At 40.4% G+C, this 25,192-nt stretch overlaps 1 protein-coding gene across 3 annotated transcripts; it reads right to left on the reverse strand.

The window, feature by feature from the left end:
• Window positions 1-1,556: 1,556 nt before the first annotated feature.
• On the reverse strand, window positions 1,557-19,816 carry LOC122734630 (zinc finger protein 883-like). 3 transcript variants are annotated; one of them, XM_043975580.1, is made up of 5 exons: window positions 19,752-19,816; window positions 17,165-17,320; window positions 8,152-8,278; window positions 7,803-7,916; window positions 1,557-3,623 (listed from the first exon to the last, which is right to left on the reverse strand). In XM_043975580.1, the coding sequence occupies exons 2-5, from the start codon at window positions 17,177-17,179 to the stop codon at window positions 1,672-1,674; spliced, it is 2,208 nt and encodes a 735-aa protein (XP_043831515.1). In that variant the 5' UTR covers window positions 17,180-17,320; window positions 19,752-19,816; the 3' UTR covers window positions 1,557-1,671. The 3 variants fall into 3 exon arrangements, with proteins under 3 accessions (XP_043831515.1, XP_043831516.1, XP_043831517.1); XM_043975581.1 differs by having other exon boundaries at window positions 19,502-19,770; XM_043975582.1 differs by lacking the exon at window positions 19,752-19,816 and adding an exon at window positions 19,099-19,124.
• Between the last annotated feature and the right edge of the window lie 5,376 nt (window positions 19,817-25,192).

Below are 25,192 nucleotides of genomic sequence, written 5' to 3' on the forward strand. Positions count from 1 at the left end.
TATGAAATCAGGTTCTAATTTGCAAGTCACCTGCCCTCTCCCCCAACCAAGAGAAGAAATACCAATTTTATCCCCAGGAAACACAACAATAAACAATAATAGTTTCCCCATTACCTCAAGAACATAATGAAACCCCTAAAGCAGACAAAGAGAAGCCTTCCTCCTCAATGACAGCTTGTCCTTCCCAGCAGACCTTGCTAGAGAAGGAGCAGTTAACTGGGAATGTTCAGCCTGGAAAAGAGAAGACTCAGAAGAGAGAAGAGCATGATAGCTGCCTTCAAGTAGCTGAAGGGTTATACTGTGGAAGAAGTATCAGATTTCTTCCACTTGGCCCCAGAAGGTAGAAACAAGACAGTAGGAAGTTGCAAAGACAGATTTCTGTGACATATAAGGAAAACACTTATCACTAATTAGACTGTCTTATTCAAAAGTAGAATAGGCTGCCTCAGTAAAAATAGTGGCTTTTCCATTACAGAAGGTCTTCAAGTGGAGGCTTTTCAAGAAGGCAGAGCAACAGCAAAAGAAAGGCAGAATGGCCAGAGTGCTGGACCCAGGACTCAGGTAGATCTGGGGTTGAATCCTACCTTTGAAATGAGCTGTATGACCATGGGCACATAATTTCACTTCCTTGAGAGTGTTTCTTCACTTGTAAAATGGGGATATCTGTAGTACCTACCCCAAGAGCTACTATACTGTGAGGATTGAATATGATGATGTATGAAAAGAGAGTTGTCGGGCAGCTAGGTGGCTCAGTGGATAAAGCACCGGCCCTGGACTCAGGAGTACCTGAGTTCAAATCCAGCTTCAGACACTTGACACTTACTAGCTGTGTGACCCTGGGCAAGTCACTTTTTTGCCCCGCAATAAAAAAAAAAAAGAAAGAAAGAAAAAAGAAAAAGAAAAGAGTTGTCAACCTTAAAGGTTATTTTGTAAAGAGAGATGTTGTTTGTTTACCAGTTGGACTAGATGACCTTTGAGGACCCTCCCAAACTCTGAGATCTCACAATCTCTTCAAATCAAGCTTGCAATAGCCTAAAGAATATCACTATTCAGAAATTTAACATGTAACCTTTTTTTTTTGTGAGGCAATTGGGGTTAAGTGACTTGCCCAGGGTCACACAGCTAGTAAGTATTAAGTGTCTGAGGCCAGATTTGAACTCAGGTACTCCTGACTCCAGGGCCAGTGCTCTATCCACTGAGCTACCTAGCTGCCCCAACATGTAACATTTCTGATGTTACCATGTTCCCTATATACAATTGCTGATGCCAAACTTCATAATGCCAGGCAATGGCATGACCAAACTCATAGGGAATAAATAGTATCTCTGGGAGAGTGGTTAGGCTGTTCTATACAGCTCATACAACTTTTGGGCAGAGAGCAAGGCCAGAGCAGAAATAGAACATTTCTTTTTGTTATCAGCTTAGGTATTACTGGATTCAGATTCTTTCATAACTGAAGAGGGAGTTATTACTGAAGGTTTCTAGATAATCATCAGACTAATAATTCAACCATCAAAACCATATTTTATTATAATTCTGCCTGTGGCAGTGGGCTAGATTGCTGCATAAACTAAATTAGAAAAATTAGCAACTGCCATTAAAAAGTTTATAATCTATTAATGGATTTTAACCTATTAGGAACTCTAGTCAACAGAGTTCTTTACATTTCCATCACATATACAAATTGACTTGACTGTAATCACACTGATGTTGAATGAGAAATGAATGGCAAATAAAGGTGCTCCCACACGTATTACATTGACATGGCTCCTCTCCAGCATGAATTTTCTGATGTTGAATAAGTTTTGATCTCCTATTGAAGGGTTTCCCACACTCATCACAGTCACTTGGCTTCTCTACAGTATGAATTCTCTGATGTTCACTAAGGCCTGATCTTGTATTGAAAGTTTTCCCACATTCATTACATTCATAAGGTTTTTCTCCAGTGTGAATTCTCTGGTGTTGGATAAGGGTAGAGCTCCGACTGAAGGCTTGCCCACACTCATGACATTCATATGGCTTCTCTCCAGTATGAATTCTTTGATGTTCATGAAGGACTGACCTTCTACTGAAGGCTTTACCACATTCATTACATTCAAATGGTTTCTCTCCAGTATGTACTCTCAGATGTCGAGTAAGGAGTGAATGGCGACTAAAGGCTTTTCCACATTCACTACATTCAAAAGGTTTTTCTCCACTATGAATTATCCGATGCTGACTATAACCTTTGATGTAACTGAAGGCTTTCCCACATTCATTACATTTAAAAGGTTTCTCACCAGTATGAATCCTGCAATGTTCAATAAGGAGTGAGTTCCTACTGAAGGTTCTCCCACATTCATTACATTTATAGGGTTTCTCACCAGTATGTATTCTCTGATGGTGCATAAAACCTGTAAAATGGGTGAAGGATTTTCCACATTCATTACATTTGTAGGTTTTCTCCCCAGTATGAATTTTCTGATGTCGAGTAAGAGTTGAGGCATAACTGAAGGCCTTTTTACATTCATGACATTCATAAAGTTTTTCTCCACTATGAATTCTCTGATGTTGAATAAAATCTGTGAGATGGATAAAACTTTTACCACATTTATCACATGCATAGAATTTCTCTCCTTCATGAATTTTCTGATGTTTCCTAACACCTGAGCTTCTACTAAAGGTTTTTCCACATTCTTTACATTCGTATGGTTTTTCTCCAGTATGAATTCTTTGATGTGCTATGATATTTGAGGTGCGACTAAAAGATTTTCCACATTCATTGCATTCATATGGTTTTTCCCCACTGTGAATTCTCTGATGTTCATGAAGACTTGACCTTGTACTAAAAGCTTTCTCACATACTTTACAATTATAAGGTTTCTCTCCAGTGTGAATTCTCTGATGTTGAGTAAGGGTAGAGTTTCGACTGAATGATTTACCACACACATTACATTCATAGGGTTTCTCCCCAGAGTGAATCCTTTGATGTTCATGAAGGACTGAACGTCTATTGAAAGCCTTCCCACATTGACTACATTCAAATGGTTTCTCTCCAGTATGAGCTCGCTGGTGTCGAATAAGGACTGAATGTCGACTGAAAGTCTTATTACATTCATTACACTCATAACGTTTCTCTCCAGTGTGAACCCTCTGGTGTTGTATAAAACCTGCCTTATGAGTGAAGGCTCTCCCACATTCGTCACATTTAAAGTGCTCCTCTGTACTATGAATTTTCTTATGGTGAAGGGGGTTAGAGTGCTGAGCAAAACTTTGGCCATATGTATTACTTTTATGGACTCTTTCTTTTGCAGGATCTCTCTGATGTATAATAGGTTTGGGGCTGCAACCAAAGGTTTTGCCAAATTCATTGTATTTATTGCCTTTCTCCTGTCTAACTGTTTTCTTGTAGAAGACTGTGACATGCTGCGAACCTTTCTGCAAGGAAGTGGACTGAAGACATTTCTCCCCTTTGGTGTTTCTTCTCTTTCTCTCTAAACAGCTATTGAGCTCATAGGTTTCTCCTAACTCCCTGACCTGGTTAACATCTCTTGGGAGTTCTTTTGATACCTTTCCATGCAATTTTACTCCTTTAGGAAGAAGTAGAGTAAAAAAATCCTTATCCTCAGATTTTTTCTTAAAATCTGAAACAAACAAACAAAAAACTATCATTATGTAGGTCATCATAGCATGTAGACATAACCACACAGAGAAATACCCAGGAATGGTACACTGGAAATAGCACCAGATTTGGAATCTAGGACTCTAGGTTCAAGTATTAGTGAGGCTGCTTATAGCCTGTGTAACACCAGGTAAACCCTTAACCAGTTTGGTAACATTTTCTTCTCTGTAAAATTAGGGGTTGTACCAGATGGTCTTTAAGATTCCTATCAGTTCTAAATCCTATGAACTTAAGGTTTTTAAAATCTGGACTTTAAAAAAAAAATCAAAGACTTAAAAACTCACACTCAAAAATACAAGTTCAGCCAGTTTAAAGGTAAAAACCTAGTAAGATATGATCCACAGGGTGTCTTCCTTACCCTCTTTCCCATGAAATCATGGCTCTTGAATAGATAGAAATCTTCTCTATGAAAAGAAACAAAATAAAGAATCTGGAATGAAAGATAAATGAATTAACAGTCAAGAAAGCTATAAATGGGAAGGTTGTGAATGGTAAATAGAGATATTTTGGAAAACCAAGCAGGAATAGCAAAAGAAATAAGTATATGCAAAGTCAAAAGAATGGGCAAGAGAAAAAAATGAGATTCTACTTACAGTATCTTCTACCATGACGGTGCCTAAAGGTTTACAAAGTGCATTAAGTATGTTATCTCATTGATAGTCACATCAATCCTGTGCGATAGGTAATACTAGTATTATTTCCATTTTACAAATGAGGGAACTGAGGTTCAGAGAAGTAAAATGACTTAACTATAGTCACAAAGACAGTAAGTGTCTGAGGCAGCATTCAAATCCAGGCCTTCTTGACTCTAAGCCCATTGCTTTTTCCATTGAATATGGTTTAACTAATGGAAATGACAGTGAAGAAGAGATATTACTGTGTCTCAAATAAAGAAGAGTATACCTCTCCCAGGCAATAAACATTTATTAAGTGCCAACTATGTGCTAGGCACTGCGTTAAGCACTAGGGATACAAAAAGAGGCAAAAGACAGTTCCTGTCTTCAAGGATCTTACAATCTAATATGGGAAGCTACACGACAACAAACACATACAAACCAACAACACAGTGAATAAATAAGAAATGATTAATAGAGGGAAGGTACTGAATTAAGAGAGGTGGGGGAAGGTGTCCTACAGAAGGTAGAAATTTAGTTGGGACTTAAAGGAAGCTAGGGAAGAAAGTAGTGGGAATGGAAGAGGGTCCAGGCATGGGGAAGAGCCAGAGAGAATGCCCAGAGCCAAGAGATTAGTGACATGCTTATGGAACATCCAGGAGGCCAAGAGTATGTATTGAGGAGTGGGAAGGGGATGGGGATAGAAGATTAGAAAGGGGGGAAGGGACAAAGTTCTGAAGGGCTTTGAATGCCATAAGAAAAAAACTCACTAGCTTATGATAGGTTAGGTTAGAAAAGGTCTAAAAGCTCCTTGTAGTCTTTGATCTTGACTTGTTAGAGCTCACAGCTGAGTTACCAAGGACAGGGATCTACTAATAAAGACTATTGCTATATGTTGCTATGCCTTAGGATGGAATTTGCTGTATTCCTATTACTTTCTTGGGTAGAGAAATATTGAATTAAGTCTGGGATGAATGCACTGTAGGTCTTTATAAAAAGTAAACTGTAGGCCAAAGTATTGGGGCTTGTATCTGCAAAAGTAAATTTCCCACTACCCAATTCAGCTCTCTGACCTTGAAACAACCTATTTACAAAAAGCAAGAACTTCTTCAGCACCACCTATACTAACAAAAAAATCCAGGCTTCAACTGAGAAACTTAGCCCTCTTTTTCTATAAGAAATGAATTTATTTTCCAGACTGTTAAATCTGATTGGAGACAGAGTACTTGGAGTCACAAAGACCTGAATTCAAATTGCATCTCAGATACTTATTAGAAATGTTACTACAGACAAGACATAATCTCCCTGTGCCTCAGTTTCCTCACTTTAAAATGTTGGGGGTAGATTCAATGCTGTTTAAGGTCTCTTTCAGCTCTAAATCCTATGAAAGACAGGGAGGAAGATAAAATGGGTGTCTTGAGAACAATCCAAGCTTCAGATTCATAGAATCATAGAATTAGAAAGAATCTCAGAAAAGTAATCTAGTCCAACCCATATCTGAATAGGAATCATCTTTACAACTGTAATGAGGTTCATATATTGATTGAAATTCTTAAGTAATATGGAACCTACTATCTTCTTAGGCAGCTTATTCTACTTTTGGACAGTTCTGATTTGGTTATGAAGTTTTCTTTACATTAAATCAACATAAAGAACCCGATGTATTTGTGTAAGAATCATTACTCCCTTTGTAAATTCCAAGCTCCCTGAGGGCAAGACTTTCATTTTTGTCTATGTAGCCAAAGTATTTAGCCTAGTATCTTTCATATAACAGTATTTAAAGTGTGTTCAATCTTGAAATGGTAACGTGATAGTTGTACTCAAACCTCAGTATGACACTCTTTTTGGCATGATTAAAAATTTATCTAAGTGTTGGCAGCATTGTAATAGGAAGCTTGAATGATTTTAGGATAGAGAAAATGTATGTGACCAATGCCTGATAGCTGAACCCTCCTATGTGTGTTAACTCTTCTTATTAGAATATGAGCTCCTTGATGTCAGAAACTATTTTGCTATTCTATCTGTGCTATTCTATAGCCCATATTAAGCTCTTAACAAATTTTTCTTTCCTTCTTTCCTTCCTTCTTTCTATCCTTCCCTTTCCCTGTCTTCTTCTTTGTCTCATTCATTCATACAGCATCCCTCTTGCCTCTAATAAATTCTAACCTTTTAATAAATATGACGTTTCTATAACAGTACCTGTGCAATTAACCTACTTAAGTAGAAACAAAGTAGAAAATCTATAATAATATACAGTTAAAAAATTAATAGATAAAAGAACCATTAATAGGTGGCTTATTCACACATGATTGTCAGTGACAAAGATATGGAGGTTTTTTTTTAAGCCAGAAAAGAATAGAAAAAGGAGCAAATTTAGATAAGGTCATAAAGATGTTCAATACCAGAGAAGAATGAGAACAATGAATATTTTGTTTGACAACAGAGGATTGAACAGGGAAAAACTTGCTCCCCTATAATGCATTTTTTTTTGGTGAGGCAATTGGGGTTAAGTGACTTGCTCAGGGTCACACAGTTAGTAAGTGTCAAGTGTCTGAGGCTGGATTTGAACTCAGGTACTCCTGAATCCAGGGCTGGTGCTTTATCCACTGCACCACCTAGCTGCTCCTATAATGCATTTTTAATACAATAACATGTGCTATAATTATAATTATCTGATTATATGTATCATATCTTTCACCATACTATAAATTCCAAAAAGGCAGGGATAGGTTTTTAGCTAAATTTTGTATCTCTCCCAGGGTCTAGCACAGCAGGTATTTAATAAATGTTTCTGGATGAATGGGTGAATACAATACAGAAATGGAGATGAAAGGTCTTCATTAAAGATGCCCAAAACTCAATGGTTTAGGGGCAAAGTGGTATTAGAGCTAGGACCCACTTTGGCAAAAGAACTTGCAAAAGGGTCATCCCTTCTCTCTAGGAGAACCTTGTTACTAGTATCTCAGGGGGGGCAGCTAGGTGGCGCAGTGGATAAAGTACCAGCCCTGAATTCAGGAGGACCTGAGTTCAAATCAAGTCTCAGACACTTGACATTTACTAGCTGTGTGACCCTGGGCAAGTCACTTAACCCTCATTGCCCTGGGGAAAAAAGAGAGAGAGAGAGAAAGCGCATCTCAGAAGAAATCAATAGTACTCTTTATATAGAGTAAGACTGAAGTGTTCTGGACCCTAGACTGCCTTTCATTTGTAGATGAAGAGAGGTGGCTGAAGATGCTATAAACCAGTTTCCCCTACCCTTAACACTCCTACAGAAAAGACAGACTCTAAGAAGGTAAATGGGATAGAAAAACTTGGGAGGAGAGTTGGAAAAAATTATTATGGTTGAGAAAATGCAATAAACATAGAAGGGGAAAGGAAGGACACTTTAAGGCAACTTGGCATTCAGAGGAAAAAGTGAGATGCCATAGGGAAAATTCTCCTCTGATATTTCAAACTGTACATCATAAAGTTGTTATGGTTTTTTTTTCTTTCTCTGTCTCCAATGGGACAGGTTCTTATTTACTTACCTCTAGAAGAATCTCTAAAGATCTCCTTTTCTTCAATTTCAATATCATTCAGCACCCATGACTCTCTTCCCAGCTCAAGCTGAGAGATGACATCAGGTTTGGAGACTGGTAATCCTGAATATGGAGAAGGAAATGGAATATGAACATTTGTGCTACAAATCATAAGAGTCTCAGAGCTCAAATCGAACCTCTACAGGTGTAGGATGGAAGGAAAAGGGAGGAAAAAAACACACCACCACAGATGAAGGGGTCAGAGAGAAAGATCTCTTTGGCTTCAGATGAGGATTTTTGAATTTGTTTTCAGAAGGAAGGTTGTTCTGATATAGTAACTGTTGGAATGAGATCTTACCCAGTGAAAGCAAGTTCCCATAATTCTCCAGCATCACATCACTGTAGAGTTCCCTCTGAGCAGGGTCCAGCTGCCCCCACTCCTCTTGAGTGAAAAATACAGCCACATCTTCAAAGGTCACCAGTTCCTGAAACAACACATTGCTGCTGGCTCAGAGATGAGTTCAAAATAGAAGTTCACACTATATAGGGTATTTCCTATGCAGAAGAGGTATGCGTATGTGTGTGTGATTGTATGTATGTATGTATATAAACTAAGCTACATGTATATAAACTATATGTAAACACATATATAATCTACACATATATAAACTAAGGACAACATGTAGCTTAAAATATATTTGGCAACTACTGAGAAAACATGAAAATGAAAGATGGATTATCATATATGGTGTGATGTGTAATTTAAGATTCTAAATGTGGATTCTAATCTGTTCCCCCAGTTTTGGGGGAAACTGACTAAAATCACTGATAAAACGAGCTTAGGTTTTTAAGGGTTTATTGAAAAATAGAAAGAAAAAGATTGAGAACAGAATTCCAACAGCCTGGCATTCCTATCTTTCCTCAAATTTCCTGTGAAGTCCTCTGCTGCCACCACCACCATCAAGTCAGGAACCCAAAAAGAGCCAGAGCTCCCCGCGCAGGCTCCCTTTCCTCCTTCCTGTCTCCTCCCAGACCATAGGAGGCTCCTCAAGTTGACTGGCTACTCAAGTAGCCTTGATAGACAGCACCCATGAGCAAACGTCATTTCCTGATGCCAAGGAAAAGCCACAATGCCTCTGAGGCATTTTCCTCATGGCGGAGCTTTCCCACAGCAAGTCTCCAGTAGGCGGCATCATTCCAATCATTACAGTGAACACATAGTAATGTGTTAACATTAATTTATCAATGAAGATTTTTTTATTTCCACCAATCTCAGTATAAGCAATTTGGTCTCTGATGACCTTGCGTGATAAGGACCAAGGATGTGGAGATGTGGAGACAGGTGTTATCTTGGGTAAAACAGCTACTTGGGCTCCATATATATATAACAGTGATACTAGTGATCTGCTACTAGTAGAGAAACTAAGATACCAAGCAGGATACTTAAAGCTAAAATCCTATGAATCAAGTAACTAGCATTTATTAAGTGCATTCTACATGCCAGGCATGGTGCTAGATGCTAGGGATATAAAGCAAGAAGTGAAACAGTTTCTGCCCTTGAAGAGGCTTCATTTTATCTGGGGGGAAAAGCAAATACATAAATAAGTATATGCAATATAAAAACAGGTAATGTTTTTGATGGAAGCTAGTATCAGTGATTTTAGTCAGATCAGGAAAGGTCTCATGTGAAAAATGGAGCTTGAATTGAGCTTTTTTTTTTAAAACTGAGATTTGAAACAGGAGTCTAAGAAGAAGTAAGGAGGGAGTGTATTCCAGCCACTGAAGACAGCCTATCACCTGCTGAGGCAGTTTTTATATAGGTCTAGTTATTAGGAAATTTTGTCTTATATCAAGCACAATTCTAGCTTTTTGTAGCTTCTTTCCATTGTTTCTAGTTCTGCCCTCTTATGTAGCAGAAAAAATCCAATTTTTCTTTTACATTGCAGTCTTTCAAGTATTTGATGGTAGCTATCATGTCCCCAAGAATTCTCCCGGTTGAATATCCATGGTTCCTTTAAGAGAACCTTGGGACCTTTGAATGCTCTCTAGTTTATCAATGTTTGTCCTAAAATGTGACACCCAAATCTGAGCACAGTATTGCAACTATAGTTTGACTACAGAAGAGTACAATGGGATGATCAGCTCTTATTCTGCCTCCCAAGATCACATTAACTTTTTTGGCTGTCACAGCACTGTTGTTTCAGGCTGAATTTACATACAATAAAACCTCTAAACCCTTTTCAGGCAAAATGCAACCTAATAATGTTCTCTGCCATCTTGTACTTGAAACAACGTGTTTTATTTTTAGGTTTGGTCTGATATTCTAGCTCATCAAGATTTTTTGGAATCTTCTGTCACCTAATATGATAGCTATCTCATCACCTGCAAATTTTATAAGCATCCCATCTTTGCTTTTATCCAAGTAATTGATAAAACTGTTTAGGAGCACAGAGTCAAGCACAGATCCCTGGGACACTCTACTAGTGACTTCCATCCACACTGCAACTGATCCATCATTAACTATTTGGGTTCTATCATTCAGCTTCTTTTAAAAACTACCTAGGGGGCAGTTAGGTGGCGCAGTGGATAAAGCAGCTGCCCTGGATTCAGGAGAACCTGAGTTCAAATCTGGCCTCAAACACTTGACACTTACTAGCTGTGTGACCCTGGTCAAGTCACTTAACCCTCATTGCCCTACCAAAACAAAACAAAACAAAAAAATTAAAATGAAAAAAAAAAACTACCTAGCTCTATCTGTCTCTCTACTTTGCCCATAAGGTAACTATGAGAGTCTCTGTCAAATAATTTGCTAAGATCTACATAAAATGTATCTATAAGATTCCTCTAATCAGTTTTGTAACGCTGTCACAAAAGTAAATGAAGGTAATGTGGTATGATTTTTTCTTTATGAAGCTGCACTAGTTCTATATTCAGTTTTGAATATGGAGACTGAAAGAGGGGCATTGTTAGCTGTTGCCATGTCCACTTCTCTCTCAGGTACTCAAGGCAATGTACAGCTACTTTTTGTTTCATTAGACAAGATTCGGATTGATGTCTCAAATCACAAACATCACTGGTAGCTCTTCATAGCTTCTTAAGAAAAAGTTCTCTGTAGTGTCAGGATGGCTCATGGAAAACCACTTCATCTTCCTGTGGAATATAAATTCCTTGAAAGGAAGGGCAGGATCCCTTTTGTATTTGGATCCCTAGCATATAACAGAATGCTAAAAAGCACATGGTGAGCACCTAATAAATGCTTGGGACTAATACACCACTTCCTTGTCTAGATTTTCATTTACTATTCCTTTAATAGTACATTTGAAAATGTTACCTGAAACTCACATTAGTTCAATTCAACAAATATTTATTCAGCACATACAAGGTATTAAAACTCTCTGGCTTAGAGTCTTTCAATACCACACTTTTCTCTTTTATTAAATAGGGACATATTAAATTAAATTCAACAACCACTTATTCATTAAATATATGCCAGGCCCTATGCTCAGTGCTAGGAATACAAAGACAAAAATTAAAACAATCCCTGCCTTCAAGAAACTCACCTTTTATTGGAGGGATACATCATATATACAGAGAAGTCAAAACAAAAGAAATATAAAATTCTTTTGGAGGGTGAAAGCACTAACAGCTGGAAAGATAAGAAAAGGCTCTAGGTAGGAGTTGGCCCTTTGAAGTGAGGCTAGAATGGAGCTAATGATTCCAAGAGACAGAAGTGAGAAGGAAGAGCCTTCCTGGGCTTGAAGAAGAACCTGCACAAAGGTATGAAGGTTAGGCAGAATGGCATGGAAGGAAGGAAGGAAGGAAGGAAGGAAGGAAGGAAGGAAGGAAGGAAGGAAGGAAGGAAACATGCATTTATTAATCACCTACTATGTGCCAGGCACTTTGCGAAGCACTTTACAAATATTATTTTATTTGAGTCACACAGTTACTCGGGGCTGGGGGGGGGTAGGTGCTGTTATTATTCCCATTTTACAGTTGAGGAAAAGGAGGTTAAGTGATTTGCTGAGGTCACACAATTAGTCAGTGTTTGAGACCAGATTTGAACTCAGATTTCCCCAACTCTTGGCTCAGTGCTTTATCCACTTCACCACCTAGCTGTCTATGTAGCAGCAAGTACAGAAGGGCAATTAGGCTGGAATGAGCTTTATGCAGATGAGTAATGGGAAATTAGAGTTAGTTTGGAAATGCAGGCTGAAGCCATATTGTAAAAGGTTTTAGGAATGGTGGTAGGTTCATCATCATATTACTTTGTAAATACCAAACAAGTGTTTCTTATTTGTCCTAGAGGCAATAGGAAGCCATCCAAGATTCTTCTTTCTTTCTTTCTTAATTCATTTATTTATTTTTTGTGGGGCAATGAGGGTTAAGTGACTTGCCCAGGGTCACATAGCTAGTAAGTGCCAAATGTCTGAGGCTGGATTTGAACTCAGGTCCTCCTGAATCCAGGGCTGGTGCTTTATCTACCCCCATCCAAGATTCTTGAGCTGAGTAATTACATTTTCAGGCCTTTGCTTTAGGAATATCTATTTGGCCACTCTGTGGAGGCCTGGAAAAGGGAAAGTTTAAAACCACAGAAACAAATTAGAAGACTGTGGCAGTAGTCCAGGCAAAAGGTGATGAGAGCCTAAACTAGGATGGTAGTCATGTGAGTGGAAAAAAGGAAACATGCCTTTCTCCAATCTTGTGGCACCACTCCCATTTTCCACAGTTACTGATGTAGCTCAGCAACCACATGAACCATAAATTACATGAATGTGATGTAGTTTGTCTGGGCCTACTGACAGACTAGGTAGCTAGGTGCTCCCTTGTTACCTCCTCACTTGTTTTGGGTATTAACTCCATCTTATCCTTTTTTTGTTCTGCCCTTTCCAGTAAAAAAGAAAACACATGCAAAATGAGAGCTGAATAGTCCTATCTTTTCTATGTTGTTTTGTTTCATCAGCCCATCTACTCGTACCTAGCAGAGGTTTTGTTCCTTATTTGATTCTCCTGAATGTCATTTGCAAAAGGAGTCTTTTTCCCTTTTCATATCTTCATCAAGGATGATCTCAATACATGTGTAGACTGTTTTTATAAAGATTTTGTGGTAAGGTAAACCAGGCATATTTTATCAGTTGCCTTGTTTCAGTTGTGATGTCTGATTTTTCTCTATGCATTGATATCCTTTCCTTTTCAGATATCTTGAGAATTAATCTCTTGGGGCTCTTGAATATGTTACTTTGAGCTCAGACTCCATCCTATGTATACCTAGTCTAATACAGACACCCTTCTTACATCAGCCATTAGTTCCAGAGCACCTTTCTTTGGCCTCTAAGCTTCACAGCATTCTGTGGTGTTTCAGAGCCTATCTTCAACAAGGTCCAATTCCCACTGCTACCTCCTGTCTCCTGAATGATCTCTCCTGGGCTGCACCAGGACCTGCTTCTGTCTGCTGGGCATCTGGCCTTCAGAGGCCATATAGGAGATGACATCACTATCTGACAACAAGGCTGTACCTCAAATAGCCTAACATCTTGCTTTTCTCAATGGGCCTATCTCTAACCATTGATACTCTGCCTGGGCTCATTCCTCAATGACTATTATGTTCCCACTTCCTCAGATTTTTCTCTTGATGCTGATTCTGATCCCGAGGCTGCAGAAGACAAACCTTGTTATCCATTCCCAGCTGCTTTTTTCTCTCACTCCTATGCTGCTTAACCCTACTATATAAACATACCACTCCAGATCTACCTGCCCCTTTCACTGTGCTCCATGGAAGGTCTGCTTTGTAATTAGCAAATTTATTTTCATCTTAACCCTTTCCCTTTCTCAGTCCTACCATCTCCCAGAAGAGATCTGCCTCTTTTCTGCCTGCAACTCTATTCAACTTTTCTGAATTAGGAATGGGCTGAGATGCTAAAACCTCTGATGTAAGAAGATTATTTTGGCAGCTGCTTAGAGGATGGACTAGAATGGGAGAAATCTGAGGCAGAGAGTGACATGAGAGTCTTGAGGATGGATGAAAAGGTCTGGAGTAGCCACTGTAGTGAGTAGCATGGTGAATCAATTAGGGAGCTATAAAAGGATTGCCTTACTGCATTTACTAAGGGTCCAGTTGAGATTGTGTAACACAAATTATTTTCTTTAGCTTTAAGTGAATAGCAGCGAAGGCAGGAGATGGTGAAAATGATTGATTTAAGCAGGGCTCCTGGGCCATTTGTCTCTTCATTTCTGATCAGCTTGCACATGCCTTAGAATGGACCCTACACTCTTATGTTCTAGATTTCTATGTAGCCTACAAACCGCTGGCATCTTTTCTTAACCATGAGTCCAAATACATATGCAATTTGCCATTTTTGCCACCTTTACAATCAAGTTACCACATACTAAAGTACAAGCTGCTCCAATTCAAAAAGTCTCATTGAGTTCTTGGTAGAATTTCCTCTGCCTTTTCATCATCTACAATAGAAGTCGGTGCATAAACTACAACTATTTTCATAGCAGTCTTTAGGCAAATGTTCAACATAAACACAATGATCAAATTTCCAATGAAATGATGTTACTCATTATCTTAGAAATCACAAAAAACCCTCAACTCCTTCATATGCTTTGCCAAGAACTCATGAACAAATTATCTTCTTAGCATGGCACAGGGGAAATAACAATGACTCTGAGTCAAAGTACTTGGGTTTAAATACTGCCTGACATTTACTTGTGTGAATCTGGGCAAGTTACTTAACTTCCCTGGGCCTCAGTTTCCTCATATGTAAATAATTATAGTAATAGCAAGCATTTATTTAGAACTTCACAAATGTTATCTCATTTGATTTGCAAAATAATGAACTAAATGTTCTCTCAGGGTCCTTCCATCCTGGATCTATGATCCTATAAACTCTATTTAGTTGACTTGCAGAATGATTGACCTAACTATCATCTTAGTCCCTCTGTTGAGTACCAGTTCTACATTACCAACTGCCATTCCACATGGGCAGCTCATAGGCATTTCACACTGAATATGTCCAACCTTCCCATTTCTGTTAGGGCATCCATAATCCCTCTGGCCAACCAGCTTCACAACCTCCACTCTTCCCTCTCCCTGATCCTTCCCTCTAGTCAGTGGTTAAGTCTCATAGAGCTACCACCCTAGTGCAGGTCTTCATCACCTCTCACTGGGATTAATCCAACAGCTTCTAACTGGTCTCCATATTACTCTCCCCTTTCCAACTGATCCTTCACAGAGATGTCAAGTTGATATCCTTAAAATACAGGTCTGACCTTGTCACTTCACTACTCAACAAGCTCCACAGCCTCCCTATTGCCTCTAAGATAAAACAAAAACTCCTTCAGCATTTCAAGACCTTCACGACCCAGCTCCAGCTCTAGCTTACCACCATTACAAGCTAACTGCAAAATTTTCTCTTTGTGTACTCTATGTCCCAGACAAACTGGCTTACTCACTCTTCCTCATGTATAACATTATAATCTCATCTCTCTTTCTTTGCACAGTCAGTAACCCAGAGTTTATACTTGTTCCTCATCTGCACTTTTTACAATTCCTATCTTCCTTCAAGGTTCAACTCAAGAACCACCTTCCTCCCAGGAGAAAGAGTGATGCTTGGAGTCTGAATCAGTACCTAAACAAGTTTAAATAAAGGGCTTATCAGCAAAAAAACACCTGGAATACTGAAATTAAAGGGAATAAGATAGACCAGGAAACCGAATGCAGGATCAGGAATTCCAGCAGAGGTATACAGGACTGGATCAAATAGCAAGATATAGACAGTCTTGTCAAACTAACCATTTGTCTGAGAGAAAGAAAAAGGCTCGGTACAAGTACTATCACCTATATGAGACCTTTTCTTGTACTAAAATAACCATGAGCTGGACACTACAGTATCTGGCAAGGTTCCCCTCAGAATTGGTCTAGTTTGGGAAGCTTTTCTATTTTAGTAGAACCTATCAGAGCTGATATTTTTCTGGCAAAACCAGAGAGCCCTGAGTCATGTTGGTGGCATGATATGGTATCCAAGGAGGACTTCGGAGAAGGTAATGGATACATTAACAAACCCATAATAAACCTCTGTGAACATTAATTTGCATATGTAGTAAAGAATCAAAGACTCTAACATATCACATACTCAAATTAATTGAAGAAAATTGTGAGTAAGTGCTTTGTGGGTGAAAAAGACATTAGAATATCTTGCTAAGAACAGAGGAAGAGACAAATAAATACATTAGTTTAGATGAATGAGTAAAAGCCAAAAAGAAAAAAATAGCAAAACAAAACTGACAACACCAAACCCAGAAACCAAATACCAAATCATAGAACAAGTTTATGAAATCCTGCCATAAAGAAGAGAGCCAATATATGGCAATGAATGAGTGAACTGAAGTTTATTAAAGTCCTATGTGGTAAAAAGTTTTAACAGTCGGTTAGCGATAATGGAGAGACGCCAGTTTTTTAAGGACCACCCTTTCAGGGAGGAGTCCGACGGCATAAGCTACGAATGCCAGTCCGCCTGCTGAGCACTCCACTTCCGAGGTGCGAGCTTAAAAGGCAAGGAGAGAATGGAAGTGGGATCTCTTTCCTGCTCTGCTGGTACCCTGGCTGCGCTGCACAGACGCTGACTGGAGTTCGACTCGGCCCGGCTCACAGTTAGCAGCACGCGCCTGACACGGCTCTCCCCCTCAAAGGTGGCCTTGGGCTTTTGGTGAGTTTTATATGGAATATAGACTAAGCTTAGACTTAAGACTATTTGGTTTGTATTTCTACTTTCCTATCCCTCTAATCAACATCACCTGGTAACTACCACACAATAAAAGCTCTAACTAGAAAACCAGAAGCTTCTTCCATTTACTAGTCTGGGAGATAAATTAAGGGAAAGGTTAAAGAGGGGAGATTTATGATCTAATATCCAATTTTAAATCTCACACCTACAAGTTGTCTGTAGCCTCCAAATATGGTTCACTTTAGGGTGTACATTTCTATCCAATGAGAGTGAAGATTCACTAATTTGCTATCCTCTTCCACCCTCATCTCCATTTCTGGGGGAGGGAGGTAACGTAAGGATGAAAGCAACCTACATTTTGGACAGGAACAAAACTTTCAATTAGGCAATTTTAGAATCTATGAAACAAATATATTGAAAAGGAACTGAAACAGGCTAAACCTAAGTGAACCAAAAACAGCAGTCAAAAGATTAAGCTGAACATCCTGACAGGGAATCAAAAGACCTGGTATCTAGTAATGGCTTTGCCCTAAATCCCTGCATGTCTGTGGGAAATTCCTTTCACTTCTCAGTCCCAGCTTCCTCATATATGAGAAAAAGAAACATATTGAACTAGATGATTTCTAAGACCAGGGGGCTGAGTACCATGTTGGTGATCATGGAGGAGCAGACTCCTGAGGATGAAGCCTAAGGGATCTCCTTCATGAAGGGAAGCTGAAGGCAAAGAGAGAAGGCATGGAACTCTGAGAAGTCTCCAACCCACGAGTCCTTATGGCTTCCTGTTCTCATTAACAGGGGAACCTGAGGATAAAGAAAATTGAAGTAAGTCAAGACAAAAGAGAAAAATGATCATTCAGCTAAAACTTCTAATGCTAAATTATCCCTCAGCAATAATGGGATGGGGATGGGAATGGGAACGGGGATGGGGAGAATGGAGGAATGTGGTAGCATAGGGGTGCTAGAACTAGCATTAGGAAGACTGGCTGGGATTAGCTGTGGGCAAGTGACAACATCTCCAAACCTTAGTTCCTCATCTATCAATTAGGGATAATACCTGTAATATCTACTTCACAAGGTTGTTGTGATGCTTAGGATATATACTAAATACTTCAAAAACCTTAAAAGTCTTGTATAAACATCAGCCATTATTACTACCAAAGCATTGGAAGAGGTGTTTGCAAAGAGATTTTTATGTTCTCCTCCACTTTATACCTATTGAAAGCCTACCCACCCTTCAAAATCCCCCTCAAACGCTAGCTTCTGAGTGAAGCCCTTAATGATCTCCTAAGTCAAACATGTCTTTCTTTTTCCTGGCCCTTATACAACACTGTATCTAACACATTTATCTTCTGCTTTGTATGACAGTTCTGCATCTCTTTTCTACAACAGAGCTATAATTGATTGACTTTATGATAGCAGTTTAGCGATGAACCTGTGATTTCATTCATATAGAGAATCCCAGGTGAAGAAAATCTCTACAAGCAGGCCACTTCTCTGCACAAAGAGCTTCCTAGAAAATTCAAAGGTTAAGTGACTTGCCAGAGGTCACACAGCCAGTACATATCAGAGGCAGGGCTGGGATCCAAGTCATCCTTGGCTTTGAGACCATATCTCTAGCCACCTCACCAAGCTGCCTTTCATTAACAGTTCACATTGTCTGTTACCTTGTTTAAATCTCATAAGAATTCTATGAGAGTGGCAATGTGTTACTATACCCATTTACAGGTCCAAAGAAGCCCTAAGAACCCACAGCTACTAAGTGGAAGAGCATAGCTCTTTCATGTCCAAGTATAAGAGTCTTGGGAGTCTCTTAAGAGAACATGTGCCACCATCTCATTTAATCCCAAATAGGGTTCAGCCTACTTCTTTACACATAATAGTGTATTTTAAAATATTAATTTGACTGAAATACTGGCTTGGAAAATAAGCAAGATCTCTGGCTTTTATAGACAGTAATGATTCGTTATTTTGCACTTCTGTTAATCCTCCCATAGAAACTTCAAAGTGACCTTTGAAACGTCCCTCTTTCATCCCTCAAAATCTTTTGTCTTTCTTAGAGGTGTTGCTTCTGTCGTCTTGATGACCAACTGTACCCTGCTTCTTATCAAGTAATCATATAATGCTCTAATTTTTCCACAGTTTTATGATTTAAATCTCATCTTCCAAAAAATCCTATAAATTCTTTTTTTTTTTTTTTTTGGAATTTTTTTTTTTTTGGTGAGGCAATTGGGGTTAAGTGACTTGCCCAAGGTCACACAGCTAGTGTCAAGTGTCTGAGGCTAGATTTGAACTCAGGTCCTCCTGAATCCAGGGCCAGTGCTCTATCCATTGCACCACCTAGCTGCCCCCCCTATAAATTCTTAAAGGGCAGGGATGCTCATCTTAGACATCAGCCTGGATCTTCCTTCCCCCCACGCAAATGGCACATTCCAAGTGCTCTGTATAAAACTCAGAAATATTTGTTGTACTGAATCATAATTAAGACACTTGCTTTCTTGAAAGCAAGTTAGCATTTGGGACATAAAAACTGAATTATTCTTGCAAAAATATAATCCCGAGATATAGTTTTAAAACCCCACCGATCATTCTGAACAAAGCAGTGTGCCTTTTTACTGGGGCAGATCCCAAGGTTAAAGTCACGTGCCCTGCCCTCAGGAGGCTGACTGCAGGAAGAGCAGCAAAGTTCAAACATCAAGGCTGCCAGAGACAGGGATGGGCTGGAAGAGGGGCCGTTTCTGAAGTGCAAACCATCTCTTTCCCTGAGCAGATGAATCCTAGTTTAAAGTTAAAAGGGGTGGGAGATGGGGGATTAAAGAGATGATGAAATTTGGGTAGAGGGGTGAGCCGGCTCCGAGGGTGTGTTTCCCTTGACAATGAGGGCTTTGGGGGGGGGGGAGGAAATGTCCATCACTTCAGGCACCAATGGGGCTTCTGCTTTGAGTCCATGAGAGCAGAAACCATCAGTCCGAGGGTGTGACGTACAAGGACGCGAAGCCATTGTCCTCCCCACGGGCCAGAGAAGGGCGCGGCAGGGACTTGCGAAAGAACTCGCCGGGCCGGGCAGGCCCGAGCTGAGGACGGACCGGGCTGTGGGAATCGTGGCCACAGTCAAGGCCATAGGTCTCGGCGCGCGCGACTTCGAGGAAAGGAGTCAGCGCCGTACGCTGTGTCCTCCCCTCTCTCAGGCTCGCGTCCCTGCGGGCCTCAGGGGCGCGGGACCAGATCCGCTCACCTGCCGGACAGCCAGGGCCCCGGAGCGGAAGTGCCTAGGGTCTCTCGGCCCGCCCACGCTTCCGGGGACGCTCTAGGAAGCCCGCCGCCTGGGAGGGCGTCTCGTTAGTCGGCCCGATGGGAAGACTCGAGTTGGCTGGGGTGTTGCTGGGCACTGCTTCCGCTCCACGTTGAAAGGAGGGGGCATGGAGCGGAACTGCAGCCCATGCCCCAAGTGTTTCCTTTCTTCGAAATAGTCCTGCATCCCAGAAAGTAGCCTCTAGTGCTACTTTGGCCTCAGCCTCGAGTGTACCCGAAGAAATATAACTTAACCTAGGTCTTGAAAGATAGTGACCCGAGGAAGCGCGATTGTTCCTCACAGTAATGGAAAGAGTTCTGGGTTCGAAATCGGGAACCCAGGATTCAAACCCACTTCCCAGGCAGCGAGGCGGTGTAAGTGGATAGAGCGCTGGGCCTGGAGTCAGCAACACCGGAGTTCAGCTCTAGCTTTAGATCCTTGCTAAGTGTGTATCCCTGGGCGAGTCAACTAACTTGTCTGCCTCAGTTTCTTCAACTGTAAAATGCTCGTAATAATAGTACCTATCAAAAGAGGTATGTGTAAAGCACTTACTTTGCACAGTGCCTAGGACACAGGGTGCTTTATTTATGTTTGTTTCCTTCCTTGGACTTAACTAGCTGTGTAATTAGTATAAACAGAGGCTGAAAAACTGACTTGTGCGGCATATTTGAACTTGGGTATGACCCTAGGCTCAACACCGTCTGCTGGGTCTCTGAGCAACCTTTCACTCTGGACTCTCTAAGCCTTAGTTTCCTCATCTACAAAATGAGGATAGTGGTATTTATACTTCCTAACTCAGGGGGCTTATAAGGAAGCTTTCTGTAAATCTCCCCCCCCCCCCCCCCCCCCCGGGGCAATGAGGGTTAAGTGACTTGCCCAGGGTCACACAGCTAGTAAGTGTCAAGTGTCTGAGGCTTGATTTGAACTCAGGTCCTCCTGAATCCAGGGTCTATGCTTTATCCACTGCAGCCAACTAGCTGCCCTTCCCATTTTATTTTTTAACATTTTTTTGCTTTCAAATTTCCCACCTTCCAGCACTTCCCCACCCACTGAGAAGGCAAGCACATTAAACCCCTTATATATGTAAAGTCTACATTAGCCATGTTGCCAAAAAAAAAAAGACAAGAAAACAACAAAGTGAAAAATATGCCTCAATCTACATTCGGAATTCATCAGTTCTCTCTATGGATATGACTATCATTTTTTATTATAAGTCCTTTGGAACTTTTTATTTTCAACTGTATGATTGTACCTTTTTGAATATAGTGGGGTTTTTTCCCAATTACATGTAAAGATAGTTTTCAACATTCATTTTTTTTTTGTGAGCCAATTGGGGTTAAGTGACTTGCCCAGGGTCACACAGCCAGTAAGTGTTAAGTGTCTGAGGCCGGATTTGAACTCAGGTCCTCCTGACTCCAGGGCCAGTACTCTATCCACTGTGCCATCTAGCTGCCCCCAACATTCATTTTTTAAATAAGACTTTGAGTTCCAAATGTTTCCTCTCTAACCGCTCCCTACCCACCTTGGCAATAGGTTATACATGTGCAATCATTTTCACATTAGTCACGTTATGAAAGACAAAACAGAGAAACAACAAAAGGGAAAAGCCACGGGGGTGGGGCGGCAGGGAGAAGGGATGGTATGCTTTGATCTGCATTCAGACTCCATAGTTCTTTCTCAGGCTGTGGAGAGCATTTTCCATCATGAGTGTTTTGGAATTGTCTTCTATCATTGTATTGCTGAGAAGAGTTAAATCAATCATAGTTGATCATCACACAATGTTGCTGTTACTGTGTCAAATGTTCTGGTTCTCACGTCACTCAGCATCAGTGGAATTGTCTTGATTATTGTACTGATCAGAGTAGCTGCCATGGTTGATTATCCCTACAATATTGCTGTTACTGTATACAATGTTAAAGCATCTTTTTTTTTTAAAGGACAATTGAATTTTTTTTTTTGGTAAGGAAATTGGGGTCAAATGACTTGCCCAAGGTCACACAGCTAGTTAAAGTGTCACGTGTCTGAGGCTTGATTTGAACTCAGGTCCTCCTGAATCCAGGGCCAGTGCTTTATCCACTGTGCCACCTAGCTGCCCCTAAAGCATCTTTTGTTTTTGTTTTTTTTTTGTTTTTTTGTTTTTTGCAGGACAATGGGGGTTAAGTGACTTGCCCAGGGTCACACAGCTAGTAAGTGTCAAGTGTCTGAAGCTGGATTTGAACTCAGGTCCTCCTGAATCCAGGGCTGGTGCTTTATCCACTGCGCCACCTAGCTGCCCCCCCTAAAGCATGTTTTAATAAAGAAATTTTGCTACAATTCACTAGGTTTGGGCATCTTATCTGTAAAACTTTTTATTTCAGTGAAGGGAAACATTGGTAAATCAAGATTAAGGTACTCTTGGTTCTCCTTGTACCTCTGGCAGCTCCTTTTTAATCTTTGCTGAATTTTTATCTTTCTTCTACCTATCCCTTAAATATGGATGTCCCCAAGTTCTGTCCTCTTCTCTTCTCTCTATACTGTATCCCTCAATGACTTTATTAACTTTCATGAACTCAATTATCATCTCTATACCGGTGACTTTCAGATCTATATATCTAGTCCTAGTCTCCTGAGCACCAGTCCTGTATCACCAACTATCTATTGGATATTTCTAACTGGATGCCCAGCAGGCATCTTAAACTCAACGTTTCCAAAACAGAACTCATCATTTCCCCTAAACCCACCCCCTCTTTCTAATTTCCCTATTTCTGTTGAGGGTATTACAGCTGTCCAGGAACCCAGATTAATAATCTTAGAGTTCCAGTTCTCAAAGTGTAGTATGGACCAAGGACATGTTAGGGGCCCAGGGAATCTTTCAGGGAGTCAACAAAGTCAAAATTATTTCCAGTATACTAAGAAGCTGAATTAATAAATATTTAAACAGTTTATTAATTTTAATTTCTAATATGGTAAATATCAATAGCTATAACCCACATAAACAAAACATCTTTAGGGTTCTCAATAGTCTTTAAAAGTATAAAGGAGTTGGGCAGCTAGGTGGCACAGTGGATAAAGCACTGGCCCTGGATTCAGGAGGACCTGAGTTCAAATCCATCCTCAGACACTTACTAGCTGTGTGACCCTGGGCAAGTCACTTAACCCTCAATGCCCTGCCCCCCCCCAAAAGAGTATAAAGGAGTCCTGAGACCAAAACATTTAAGAACTATTGCCTTAGAGTTATGCTTAACTCTTCACTTTCTCTCACCTATATTCCAGTCAACTACCAAGTCTTGCTCATTCTACCTCCACATTTCTAACATTTATTCTCTTCTCTCTCTTCACATGGCCACCACTCTAGGACTTTTGCAATGGCCCCTAATTGTGCTCCCTGTTTCTAGTCCCTCCTTTATACAATTCAGATTAATATTCCTAAAACAGAGTTCTGAGCACATCAGAGTCAGTAGAAAGAGGCTATGACTGGGATTCCGAGGAGCTGGGTTGAAATCCTGTCTTTGACACTTGCTTCCTATGTTATCCTTATGTTACTTCCCAGTACTTCAGTTTCCTTGTCTGTAAAATGAGAAGGCTTGGCCTATGTAGATTCTGAGGTCCCTTCCAGCTCAAATCTATAACCCTATGTCACTTCTCATCTAATGACTTCTTATTGTTCCAGGATAAAACATAAACTCCTCTGTAGCCTGTAGAAGTTCCCAGTGTCCTTGACCCAACTCCCATGAGCACTGTGGAATTAGGTCCTACAGAGTAAGGTTGGCTACATTTTCCCTTCTGGGTCCTAGGGATTACCCCTGAAGGTTTGTGGAGTTTCCTTTTCTTTGCACTGGCTCAAGCTTTGATGTGTTCTTCCTAAAATCAATTGCCAATGATTGGAGCTCCAGTATCATTCAATGTTTAATGTTAATACCAGTTAATTTATATTGATATAAATTCATATCAGTTAGCTTTTACAAAGGGATATTCATTTAAAAGCTCTAGCAAGCTCTGACCAACAACATTCCTATAAAAGGTCAAGGCATGTATTAGTACTCCTCATCCCATGTTCCTGAGGTGGCATGTCCTTATTTATAGGAGCCTCTCTCCAGGAAAGGAAGCCTCATTTACCCTTCCTAATGTGTGAGATGATTATGGATTTGAGTCAGATTAACCTCTGAGGATGGGGTCTGGAAGATACCCAGCCCCATCCCAGTATAGCTAGTTTAAAAGTTTATTGCTTGTCAAATTTTCACTGCCTCCTTTAAGTTTTATTGCCAATTAACAGTATTTTTACTTTTGCTCAGTCTCCCCACTTGTCAGCTACATCTTAGTTTTATCTGGAATCCATCATGTGTCAGAACCCCAGTCCCTGTTGAGTGGGTCGGGAGTTTGCCCACCAATTCAATACTCGGGACTCAAGAAGAAAGGACAGGGCTTGGCACAGGATGCAGCAATTAAGTTGAGACCAGATGTTAAGTGACATGTCTCTTTTTCTCAGAGCAGAATCCCCTTGACCCTAGGGTCCTAACAATGGATTATTCTTTTATTCTTTATTCTATTTCTTCAATTTCCCAACATAGCTGAAGATAAATTTTAACCCTGTCATCCTTCTAAAATTAACACGACTACAAAACAATGCTGAAACACCTGAGTGAGTCTTCCTGTTATTCAAGTTGAATATCTTTAGAGATGGGGGCTGGGAGAGGGGAGTCAGTGGGAACTGTGAGATCTGAAACATCCGACTGTCACTCCCCCCTTCCCTCTTCCTTCGGTTTGACCTTGTTCCCCCTCCCCTTTTCCCCCTTGTTCCTGGAACACGCATGTCTCCATTCATTGATCATGAGCTAAACACGCACCCTGGGTGAGACAGGATTGGATGTTAGATTGTGAGCTTGCCCTAGTGCGTGGGGACTTCCCCTCTGACCAACAACATTCCTATAAAAGGTCAAGGCATGTATTAGCTATCGCGACTCAGGCATTGAGTTTGCCCATTCCCATGGGAATGTAATAAATCTGTCTCTGCTTGACTTGGTGGTCTCCTCGAGTTATTTGGGTAAACTGAGGCAGTTTGCCCCAAACACTAATCTGGAAAGAGGACTGTGCTGGGCCATATGACATTCAGGGATCCCAGAACTTAGCAATGCTTTCCTTGCAGGCTTATTTCATACTACTCCCTTCCATATAAACTGGGCATCGCTAAACTAGACTTTCTACCAACCCAAGAACATGTCCTATGTTTTCCAATGTCCTTGCCTCTATGGTTCCTTATGTTGGAAGTGTCCTGCTTCCCTTTGTTAACCTGCATTCACAGCTGTCTGTTAAAGTACAATTTGCCACTTTCTTAATGAAGCCTTCCTTGATTTATCCCTTCTCAATATCAACTTTCCCCTGCTAATAGAGCTTATATCACCAATTTT

Source organism: Dromiciops gliroides, chromosome 1 (assembly GCF_019393635.1).
Source record: "Dromiciops gliroides isolate mDroGli1 chromosome 1, mDroGli1.pri, whole genome shotgun sequence".
Lineage (NCBI taxonomy): Eukaryota > Metazoa > Chordata > Mammalia > Microbiotheria > Microbiotheriidae > Dromiciops > Dromiciops gliroides.